The sequence below is a fragment of the Chiroxiphia lanceolata genome, chromosome 2 (genome assembly GCF_009829145.1).
Source record: "Chiroxiphia lanceolata isolate bChiLan1 chromosome 2, bChiLan1.pri, whole genome shotgun sequence".
In the NCBI taxonomy this organism is placed as follows: Eukaryota; Metazoa; Chordata; class Aves; order Passeriformes; family Pipridae; genus Chiroxiphia; species Chiroxiphia lanceolata.
Window position 1 is genome coordinate 85,170,365 of NC_045638.1, and position 12,285 is coordinate 85,182,649.

Consider the following 12,285-nt stretch of genomic DNA (forward strand, 5'->3'; position numbering starts at 1 on the left):
AAGAAACCTCAGCTATGGTACTGAGACATGAACTTACACTTAAAATCATCAAGGCTCCTACCTTTACTTTTTCACCGTTTATCTCCACAGTTTTAATCATAAAGTCAACCCCAATCGTGGCTCCTTGCCCTGGTGGGAAAAGCCCCTGGAAGAAAACAAGAGTTTTATTAAGCATATATCTGTAGCAAGACAAAACTCTCACTGGGTACTAATCCTCTCTGTTTCATCTTCAAAACTATTCATCCCTTGTCCCCTTCCCTGGACACTTATTTCTGTCACATTTAGAGTGTGACATTTCCCCAGCACGAAGGCTGCCATAATTCAACCCTACTGTTTTCTCCCTGTGTATGCATCTCTAGTTGTGTAACAAGTCATTGAGTTCAGAGGTAGGGAAACAGGAAAAGAAAAGGAGGACACATATAGGGAAAAAAGAGAGGGGGAAAGCCCTTCTACTTCTGTGCAGTTGGAAGAGGCAGGGGAAGGGTGAGGACTTTCCATTGTACTTCCCAATGCATTGAAAGAGGTGTGAGCATCTGCGTGGGCTTGGACAATACCTTTTGCTTCTGCAGCCTTGTGCCTTTCCTTTTCCCACCACCACACCCCATTTCTGGCAGCTCTCAGCAACGGGGTCACATTTCTGCACAGCACTTCAGAAGTGAAGCACAGAGCCAGCCATCACTGGTGCTACAACAATGGCAAGGGACAGACTGATGCTTGTGGTATTTGATTGCAGCACAATCAGAAAGGAGCAACAACAAACAAAAACAAACCAATAGCTTTTTGATTTCTGGTCTACCAAGTCATGTTGATTTTGTGGCACATCCCTTCCCTACAGCAGCTTTTGCAGAAGGGGCCAGACATTCTTGCTGTTAACCTTTTGGAGTTGACTAGCTTTATTACCACTGGCTGTCACATGTTTTTGGAGACTTTCTAACATCACCATGGCTTTAAAACTGAAATTAACAGTGAAGAAGAAAATTGCTGACAATATCTAGTCAAGAGTGCAACCAAAACTCCACAATGTTTTAAGTGCATCATGCAAAGCCTTCTCTTGCCCCAGATCACAGAAGCATGGTCCTTTCCCTGTTATTCTGCCACAAAAAAAGGTCCAGAAGACATTGGACTGACAGCTCAGGACCCAGATTATTTATCTATTAATGACAAATAACAGAGAGAGCTTTGTGCAGCAAAAGATGGGAAAGAGACCAGGAGATGTGCTGATCCTTATAACCAGCCCAGACCACCACCAAAATAGGAGTTATCCCAGTGGCTTTCAGAGGGGAATTTCCACCTTCACAGAGGAATGAGCTTTCTCCAACGCAAAATCCAGAACAGGGCCAAGTGCAACATTAGATAAAAATGTGCTGCTTGTGCCAATGTGTCACTATAGGTGATACCTGCACCAGGAGTGTGAAAACCAAAATACTTTGGAGCTGTAATGCTGGCAGAGCCCTTAGCGTACAGTCACAGGCTCCGTGCTCCATTCCAGTGCTGTCCCTATCCCCCATCTCAAAGTCTCACATCCAAGAGGTAGCCAACTTTACTTACCTGAGTGAAGCGACGGACTAGGCAGGTCTTCCCCACACCGGCGTTGCCAATTAAAACAATTTTGAAGAGGAAATCATAATCTTCCATACTCATTTACGCAGCTGCGAGAGAGAGAAAGCACAATACTATGTGAATGAAACCAGAGGGGACATGACCTTTTATCCCCGCTGAACTTTATTACTCCAAACATTCAAAGGTCTCCTGGCACACACGTGGCTCCTGAGATAAGGGAGAAGAACACTTCCCACTCTGAGCCGGGGCATCCACGTAGTCAAAAATCAGTTGCTGTGAAACTTTGGCCATATTTCAGTTCTCATGTGCTCTCACCCGGCTGCCCACAAATTAGAGATGCTGGTTTTCAGCTTTCGAAGCAGTTCTTCACAAACCTGAGACATTGATTCCTAGATGTCCCCAAAGGTTTGTTTTGATTTTAACTACATCAGCTCCAAAGGACAGTGTGGACTTTGTCACATTGTCCAAGGAGATCATGTAATTTATTTCTGTGAGGGCAATACCCAAAAACCTCACATGAGCTCCTCTGAGAGGGCACTGGATACACACAGAGCAGGGCTGGTGCAGAACAGATGGGGAACTTAATTTTAAAACAAATGCAGCAGTGTTTACCTTAAAGACAGAAAGAGCTCATATGCTGAAACTGTAGTGGGGACTGAGGTAACAGTTTAGCTGAAAACATTAAAAGACATTTTTAAAAAGAAGGAATAATAGATGCTAATAGCAATATTACTAGTATGATAATTTTCTGAGTTTTGTGAGGATAGATTGCTCAAATGGGAATCGAACAGAGAGGAGCTTGTGGTGTATCTAGCATACCCCCACCCCCCACAAGTCAAATCTTCTTAGCAGGATGATTTTGGCAAATCACAGGAGATGGGCAGGATTGCCTACATGGAAGACCTCTATACAGGGCTTCCTTAGGCCACTCAGAGTGTGGGGAGGACCAAACAGACAAATGTAGTTTGCTGCAACTGAGCAAGTCATGAGGAATGAGCATGCACACCTCCATCTCTAGTGCATTTGAGGGTGCTGCCAACACTATGACCAGAAAAGGGGTCTGTAACCTTCAAGAAAAGCAACAACAGCCAGAATAGATTCAGTTGGAGATTTTAGGCAGACAAAAACCCAGAGACAAGGGAGCAGAAGGGCAGTGTCCAAACTCCATTATGTTCAGGAGGATCCAGGTATTATATGTGGCAAAGACTTGTCCTCAAGACTGGTCTGGGGTAATGGCATAAAAGACTTGAGTGAAGAGATAGATTTACAAGCCATCAGTTCAGATACCAGATAGAACAAAACCTAAGCATCAGTACCTAACACACCAATACCTATAGATCAGGTAATGAATGAGGAGATAGAGCCAAAGATGGTAAGTACGGGAGAAGGATAAAGCAGGTAGGTGGGGAATGGAGAAAAAAAATGTATTATGAAAGTGCTATCCTTAGTAAAGCCACAGATTGCTTAGAGGATCTTTACAGAGCTGACGAAGGGAGCAAATGCAGCCTGGGTGAAAACAGCTTTTCATGCTCAGCCCAAAGTCAGAGTGCCCTCTCCCACTGCCTCCAAAGGTCCTTCCTCTGGAGGGTTCACTGCCACACACCAGAAGGCTCCAGCTACATACCCTGGTACCACCAAACAGTTGTGATAGGCTTATAGTCAAACAGCCAGAGAACACAAGATAGAACTGAGTCAGTCTGGATCTGCCTGGCAGAGTGCATGGCAACAGCTCTCCAAGCACCACCAAGAGTCTGATGGACAGTGGACCTGGGGGCAAAAGAGGTGGAAGACTGATTCAGCTGCTTCACATCTGTGTGGCCCTTGACCATTCCAACAGCCTAAAAAAAGGGTAACCATGCCAATTAGTGACTAATGAGCTGCATCACATCAGCAGATGGTTAGCAGGAACACACTGAGTCACTACACAGACATGTCACTTCGCCTGGGCCATCAAAGTGCCACCAAACAACAGCTACCGGAGGCGTCCTGAGGATGCTCTAACATGCAAGACCTTGCAGCTCCTTAGTATCTCTTAGCACAGTGAAAGAGTGGAACCTTAAAGAACAACCTCAAAGGTGCCCTTTTTATTTTCTGGGGCTCTTATTTTGTGTAATTGCTTCATATCTCCATGATTTTCTTTCCCAGAGTGGGACTGGATAAAAACAGCAGTATTAAAAACATGTTGACAGTGCTCTTACAATGAAGGTTAAAATATTAATATAAGGTTTCAAGCTTTCACACTAGCAAACATGAAGAAAAATGTGATCATCCACTAAAATCTATTTCAAGACTAACGATACTCACTCAGCACTGCATAATTATTCCTGGGATTCTTCATACCCCAGAGGGTATGCTCCCCACAGAAAGATCTCACTTCGATTACTTGTACCCTAAACAATCCAAAATTAAAATTTATCTTCTTAGGAAGCTTAAAAATAAACTTCCTCTGCAGATCTTTGAGCTCAGAAATGCTAAATGGCTCAGAAATACACTAGAGTTATGTCTGATCCCCTTCATTAGGCTCTAGGACTAATCATATGTGATAATGACCCCAAATGGGAACTGAAAAGTGAACCAAGACCATAAAACAAACCATGCAAGGATGAGATTAAATGTCAGAACGGAAGAGATACAAGAAATGGGGGCATGGGAAGAGAGAAAGCAAAGGAAGCAGCAAGGAAGAGCGAGAAGTGATTTGGGCAGGTGAAGTTGACCACCACCACCCTATTACCCAAACTGGTGTTTCTCCCTCTAAGTGCACACATGCTACCCCAGCACGCTGTCAGTGCTGGACACAAACATTGCATCAGTTACATTATGCAATCCTCTCCTCCTGCACCCGAGCCTCTCAGCCAAGTGACCTTTGCTGCTGACTCTGCTCATGCTACCCTCCCTGTCCCCAGACAAGATGTGTCTCAACCTCTGCCCCGCTCGGGAATGTGCATCTCAGCAATACAGCACACTGAATTATATGCTTAAAAAAATTATAATACATGGAGCACAACTTGCACAACTTTGCTATTTGTTTTTGGGTTTTTTTTCCTTGGGTTTTTTTGGTGTGGGTTTTTCCCTCCCACCATCTTCTCTCTTCTTGTGTTCACAGGCACAGTGCTCTGCCTCACATCCCTGTGGTGGTTTAAAGTGTTTAGGATGTAGCTGCCTTTCCCACCCTCTGGCAGAGACAAGAAGGCAGGGGATAGGATGCCAGTCCATGCCTCAGCCACCCCTCACCACATTAATTTAAGTCATAAACAGGGCTGGCTACAGCACAGAGACATGCCCTATCATGAGATGAAGCAGGAGTAGAGCCTGAGACTGGTAGCAGGGTAGAAAATTTGGTTTTGTAGCTGTTTTTCCCAGAGGCAGTTTATGCAGCTCACAACCCAACTGCCTCCATGGGTTGTTCCCAACTGACTTCGTGGGAATCAGTTTTGCAGGATTTTATTTAATTTGTGTTGTTGCTCTGCTCCACTTCCTCACATGACCCCACACACAGTCACTCTGAGCAGAACAAGAGGCCAGGAGGGGTAAATCGAGGCAGGGAGACCACCCGGAGAAGTGGTCCATCACTGGGAATGCAGTTGAAGGACAGCAGGACTTAGCTGTTTTAGACTTAGCTGGCTTTCATAGAATCATTAAGGTTGGACAAGACCTCTAAGATACAGTCCAGCACTACCAGGTCCACCACTAAACCATTTCCCTAAGTGACATGTTCTTAACACTTCCAGGGGATGGTGACTCTACCACTTCCCTTTTAGTTAAGAAATTTTTCCTAATGCCCAATATAAATCTCCCCTGACACAATTTAAGGATGCTTCCTCTCATTCTATCACTTGTTATTTGGGAAAAGAGACTGACCTCCACTTTGCTACTACTTCCTTTTGGGTAGCTGTGGAGAGCAAGAAGGTCCCCCCTGAGCTTCCTTTTCTCCAGGCTAAACACCCCCAGCTCCCTCAGCTGCTCCTCATAGGACTTGTACTCCAAATCCTTCACCAGCTCCACTGCCCTTCTCAGGATGTGCTCCAGCATCTCAATGTTTCTTCATTTGGGCAAGACAGTGCAATAAATGCTCTTGGTATTTTTCAGTTATTAATTCCAATTCAATGAAAAGACTGGTGTGATACACCCAAACTAAAAGCACAGGGGACAGGGGCTTTCACCTCTTCTTCTCCCTGTCCAAGCAAGCTCCAGCTCCCATGGAGACACCTGAAAAAGGAATGCAGAAGTCATGAGCTGCTTTCCCCATGCAGCAAGCACTGCTGCAAAGGTAAATGCACACCAGTCCCTCCCACTTCTCCCCGTGTTTCTTGCTAGAAACTCTCCCATAGCCTGGTTAGCAGGACTTAGTCCTGTTTCACCCTGCTGTGGGCTCTTCACTGTATGTAAATGTGGGACAGCAGTACATTTGAGGGAGGAGAAAGACACACTCCCTCCTGCTTTTTATGTTCACCATACACTGCAATGCAAGGAGTTTATCCACAGTAAATATATGCTTCAGGGAATGAGATATCCAGGTATGTTTCTGCTTATTCCCTTATGTGATGTCCTCTACACATTTGCTCCATTTACCTCTTAATTCTGCCTGATCCATTTTCATTTACTTGGCAGTGTTTATCATCTGAACTAAGGATTTTCTTTTTGCAGTGTTTTTTTACCCATTGGTTTGGATGGTCACAGAGTCCCTCTTCACCCCTGACCTGCTTTGACCATATCTTGCTCAGCCTCTTTGGCTACCAGCTAAGTGGCAGAATTACAATGCAAAGGTTCAAATACTACCTTGAGGCGTGAATGACTTTGGAGTGATCAAATTCTCCTTCATGTGGATGAAATCACTACTCTGCCTGTCCCCCATCATCTTTTACATCAGTACCAGTGTTTGCACAAACAACCACCAAGTATTAGTGAGGTTTTCAGCTAATAAAGAAATCTCTAGCACTTCTCTCTTGACTCCTTTGCTCAAGGAAGATTTCCACCTCTAGGCATAATCAGAGTACAGTCTATAATGATGATTTTACTCCAATTGTTTTTGCTTATGAAGCCAGAGCTAGAGTGGAATACTTCAAAAGAACAAACTTTTCTCAGTCAGCTGCAAGATATGCCAACCTCTGCTTGTCTTTTAACCTCTCCAAAGATCACAAGATAATGCATGCTCAGGAAACACTGTGGACAGCCCTCATCTGAAGTTAAAAACCTTTAATGTTTAAAAGAATGTTTTGACACCTTCATTTTAGGAGAACAAAACAGAAATAAGCTGGTGTTTCTAAACCTCCATGGTATCTCAGTCCTCTTCTGAGTGCAGGAAGAACTCCTGAGTTAGACGTGCAGCAGTTAGAGGAGGAACAGTTCACATCTCTGCAGAGCCAGGTTACAACTGGAACTGGGAGTGCATTGTGTATCATGGCATCACCCTCTCTCCCCAATAGTCTCATTTCCTGTAGCCTGAAAAACTATTAGAAGACTTTGTAGGCAAATGCTGATTACAAGCCATAGTTAAGGGACCAATATCCCCTAAACAGAACAGGTCAAATCAGAGCATTGAGTCCAACTGTAAACCCAGCATGGCCAAGTTCACAACTAAACCATGCCACTAAGCACACATGTTTTAATGTGTAGGGATGGTGACTTAATCACTTCCCTGGGCAGCCTGTTCTAGTGCTTGACTACCCTTGTAGTGCAGAATTTTCTCCTAAAATCCAGCCTAAATCTTGCCCAGGGGCATGTTTCCACTTGTCTTAACACTTCCTATGTGGGAGAGGAGATAGACCCCCACCTGACTACAGCCTCCTTCCAAGTAGTTGTAAAGAGTGAGAAAGTCTCTCCTGAGCCTTGTCTTCTCCAGGCTAACCCCCCCCAGCTCCCTCAGCTGTTCCTCATCAGACTTGTGCTCCAGACCCTTCACCAGCTCTGTTGCCCTTCTCTGGACTTGCTCCAGCACCTCAACGTCTCTCTTGTAGTGAGGGGTCCAGAACTGAATACAGGATTTGAGGTGCAGCCTCACCAGTGCCGAGTACAGAGGAACAATGACTGCCCTGGTCCTGCTGGCCACACTATCGCTGACACAGGCCAGGATGCCACTGGCCTTCTTGGCCACCTGGGCACACTGTTGGATCGTGGTCAGCCACTGTCAATCAATACCCTCAGGTCCTTTTTCCTGGGCAGCTTTCCAGCCACTCTTCCACCAGCCTGTAGCACTGCCTGGGGTTGTTGTGACTCAAGCGCAGAACCCAGAACTTTGCCTTGTTAGGCCTCACACCACTGGCCTCACCCATTGATCCAGTCCACCCAGATCCCTCTGCAGAGCCCTCCTACCCTCCAGCAGATCAACACTCAACCAATTTGGTGTCATCTGCAAACTGAGGGTGCCCTTGCTCCCCTCTCCTGATCATTGACAAAGATATTAAACAGGATTGGCCCCAAAACTGAGGTCTGGGGAACACCAGTTGGGACCAGCTGCCAGCTGGATGCAACTTCATTCACCATGACTCTCTGGGTTCAGGCATCCAACTACTTTTTTCCCCAGTGAAGAGCTGGATAATAAACAAGAAGAAAAAAGCAAACTATCCTGAACTGCAAAGGTTTCTCCACATTTAGGAATAAAGACTGAAACTATATCAAGCCAGGAATGTCAATAATTTGCATCTCAGCTCTATCCCACTGAAATCCCTCTCACAACCTACTGCTTCAATTAGACACCGAAAAGGATCTGCAGCCTCTTCCACCTGTTGAAACTAACCAGTAGGTCAGGGCAGGTTTTGATGTATTAATATAGTTCTTAATAAACAAGTATTTTCTGTTCTTCAGTTATAAACTAAAATAAATTTACTTAAACATCTCAAGTTCAAACAGCAGCAGTTATGTATACAGATATTACATTGATCACACATGCCATATGAACCACAAAATTCAAAGCTAAGGCTAGTATTTCAAGCAGAGAATTATTCCTCACAGGCCAGAAAATTGCAGGGAATTCAGGTCTGGACATGCTGCTGCATTACATAACTCAGGATAAAATATTTTCATTTCCAAAGCATCTGCCAACTCAAGCAGGCTCCTGCACTTGGCAAGCAGAAGCCCAGCTCATGCCCTCTACAAACAAGCAGCCTGGATTTCCTTCTGCTTCTTTGCCTGTCTTCCTCACTCCTCATCTCCACAATGTTTAATTTCACTTCCATTCACATTAGAAAAATTAAGAGACTTAATTCCCAAGAAAGCCTGGATCACCCATGTCTCTGTGCTGCTGGTAGAAAAACCACAAGCACAAGGGATCTATGCTCTCAGCTAGGTGCGACATTAAAACTGGTGTCAAGAGCAGCATTAATACACATCATTAATCCTTTTTGGTTGTATGGTGGAAGGATGGGTGGTGTTTAGGTTGGACACATCCTTGAGGATCTCAGTGCCACCAAAAGCTCTTCATGAGAGACCAGCCAAGTCACAGCTTGCCTGGTCCAGCATTCTCATCTAATTTTCCCACCTCTTAGAGGGAAGGGAGACTCAGTGAAATTTATGCATTTCTGTGTTGGGATTGTCTATGAAAGTGCTAAATATCACATACACACAGCAAGTTATATTTCCTCAAATACATCTGAGGATTCAACTGTTAATCAATGATGATTCTCCTTGAACAAACTAATCAGATTTCTGTGTTACTTAGGAATAATGATACAGACACACTATTTGCAAAATGACAAATAGAAAATTAAATTTCTTTAGGATTAAAAAAAACTGCTGACATGCACAGCCACGATGCCTCAACAGTGTCTGACCAACCCACACACCAGCACACCCAGAGTACACACCATCATCAGAAAACTAGTTCCAAGCATAAGAACAGCCTCACACTCCATTTATTGTCAGAACTCGGGTTTTTGACTGCAAAAAAAGTTCATGCAACCTTAACACATGCTTTTATAAACATCTTTTAAGACATGCCTGGAGATGGAGACACAATACTGCATGCTCAAAACAACACTCCATGGGTCTTGGCTGCGTTTTAGCACATCATGGGACCACCAAGCTGTATGCTCTGCAGCAACACATTTTTGTGTGTTGAAGCAGTTACAGACTCAGCCAGCACAGCAGACAGGCTGACTTCCAAGTGTGGAAAACTGCATTGCCAGAAATCCAGCCAAAAATGCTGTTTTATCCACTCAAAAATAACAGCCTCTTCCCAAAGGGGGAAAAAAAATCCCAACAAAATTATTTTTTTAAACTACAGCCAAATGATAACTGAAACACATCTTGTATGGAACAGCCAGGAAAGCTGCCTAAGTCCAGCTCTCTACAATGGGAAATAAAGCTCCCACACCAAGACTCAACCCACTAAACCCATCAGGAACTTAGGTGAGAATTTCTGGTTTTAGAAACCAGGTGCAGGATCAGGCTGAACCCCAGGTGTCTCCCACGAGCTGAGCAAGGTTTGTGGGGACAGTATGCAGTGAAGTGCAGGTTGCCCATCTTGCAAGGAGGCAAAGCTGGTGGCGAAACAATTCATCCTCAAACTAGAAGAAAGGTTTGTGCATGTCAAGTGGGTAAAACGCAAAGAACTCTCTCATTTCATTAGTTTGCTGGGCTGGCATCATGGCCATACATGGAGAAGTTTTAACACTGGGTGATAGGGCTCTGCTAAAACACTTGCAAGATTAGACAGTTTGACTCCACCATTTTTGAAAATATACAAGACAAGCTATCATAACTAAAAAATTTCAATAAAGTATTTACAAGAACATCATGACTCAGATGAGGTTGCAAATGCAGAAGCAGCACAAGTGTAACTATGCCACTAACGAATGACATAAGAACCAAAAATGTACTGTAAAATACGAATACGTTAGTCTGGGTTATAGAAATATATCCAAGAAAGTTTTCTCAACTTCTAACTACAGTGACATGTCTTACTACTGTTGACCAGTTTGTTTTGATTGTGTCAGACTGTGGTGTGAACAAAATTAAAACAAAACTAATAAGGTTTTGTTTCCTAAGAATGCTTTTTAATTGAAAAAAATAAGCCATTATTTCCACCTCTTTATTTCTGCTTAAGCTTGTGATTTACTGGGATTTACATCACTTCTCTATCAAACCTAGTAGAAGTAATAAGTAATTAAACCTCATCTAACCTTACTTTCAGGCATCTGAGATCAGGGCTGTGCTTGGCACCCCACAGCTTGAGGTTCAGGGAAGCTCATCTACCGGATCCCCATTCGCTCCAAAGACGAGCTTAGAATCCCAAATTAGAGGACTTTGTCTGCCACTAAAATCAAGTTTGGGCTAATGGGTTCTAAGCTGATTATTGCCCCAGTGCTCCCCAATTTATCACCTCCTATTTCCAGACGGGAAGCACATTTCACCTGTAACATTCATGCTGATGCACCCGAGCATATATGCTTCAGCTTCCTAATGAAACTCCACCACCAGCACAAGCATTGTACTACGTAAGAAGCTTTCCCCTCTAAAAATGGCCTCATCTAATGGAAACCTCTCAGCTGGGATCAACCACCCCATCTGGCAAGTGGCTGAGCTCACAGCAAATATTCTTTGCATTTCTGCAAAGAAACACTGCAGTACAGCTTTAACTGTGGGTATCTGCCAGAGCAGCAGATGTTTCACAAAAAACAAATTGTTCAGAGAGGGAAGAAAGTAGAAACAATAGAGACTTGGGCATAGCTTTAGGGCTGGTTTAAGCTGATGCCTCCAATGGGAAGGTTCCCAGCCCTGCCTGCACCCCACCAGCTGCAGGAGGGACTCAATCCAGATGTGAAAAAAATTTGAGGGTGGGACAGCAGAATTAGATTTTTACAGCCCTGGTCACAGACTGTAATTTTGTTTGGAAGTACGTTTACTATCTTTAGTATCTCTTCAACAGTAATTTCATATCATGGCTCCTGAGTAAGATCTTCAGAAGGATATCACAAGTCTCTTCAGAAAGTAAGTAACAGTATTCATATTCTGGTTAAATTTTAGCTCACATGCTAATGAGTAGTCTATTTTCAGTTCCCCTTATAGTTTCAGGTGGTTATGGTACTTTTTATTTGTCCTAAACCATGGCAAAAGTACAGTTACTGTTCTAGGGCAGCTATCTGCTGTTAGAAAACCTCATCTCAGCTTTGGCCCAGCTGCAATTCAAGGCACTGCATGGGTTAAATTTGGCACTGAAACAAATCCTGAAACACAAAAAACCAGCACTTAGTGGAAGCTTTGTGCCCTAAGTCTCCTACCAGTGCAGGGACATTACTCAGACAGCTTACCTAATAGTTGAAAATCTGAAAAAATAATTTTAAAAAAATGTGTTCCAAAAATGTCTTTGAGATTTATTGGTTAGAACTGATGAAGGAAATGGTACATTGAGGACTAAGCAGGAAGGTCCCCACAAAACCAAGTACTGCATGTGCATGCACACACACACCCATTAAAAGACAGCATTGGTCACAGCAGCTCCCTAGTACAGATAAATCATGTCTTCACCTCTGCACACCTCCACTCCCACCTCAGCTACTCCCCATCTTCTGCCATATGGGTTAATATATTACTGCAGAGATCTGCAGAGAGAGATTTGCATTTGGAGGGAAGGTGAAGGCACAACCACAGCTTATGCAGCACCAATATTTACCCTTTTGATATTGTCAATGATCAACAACTCTGTGACACAGCCCAGGACCTCCTGAAGCATGGTGCTTTCGCTCAAATATATGTTCCCATCACAAACACAATTTCTCAGGGCTTTTCCTG

General features: G+C 43.8%; 1 protein-coding gene across 6 annotated transcripts in view; it reads right to left on the bottom strand.

The window, feature by feature from the left end:
- The window catches only part of RAB30 (RAB30, member RAS oncogene family), a 48,955-nt gene that overhangs the window by 15,402 nt on the left and 21,268 nt on the right, over positions 1-12,285 (bottom strand). For 4 of the 6 annotated variants that reach the window (XM_032678861.1, XM_032678859.1, XM_032678858.1 and 1 more), the window contains 2 exons: positions 1,549-1,649; positions 62-145 (listed from right to left, as the gene is read on the bottom strand). In XM_032678861.1, coding sequence (XP_032534752.1) covers positions 62-145; positions 1,549-1,641 — 177 coding nt within the window. In that variant the 5' untranslated portion in view covers positions 1,642-1,649. Of the gene's footprint in view, positions 1-61; positions 146-1,548; positions 1,650-1,875; positions 1,898-4,943; positions 4,961-12,285 lie in introns of those variants that run through there. The other 2 variants (XM_032678863.1, XM_032678862.1) reach the window with 2 other exon arrangements.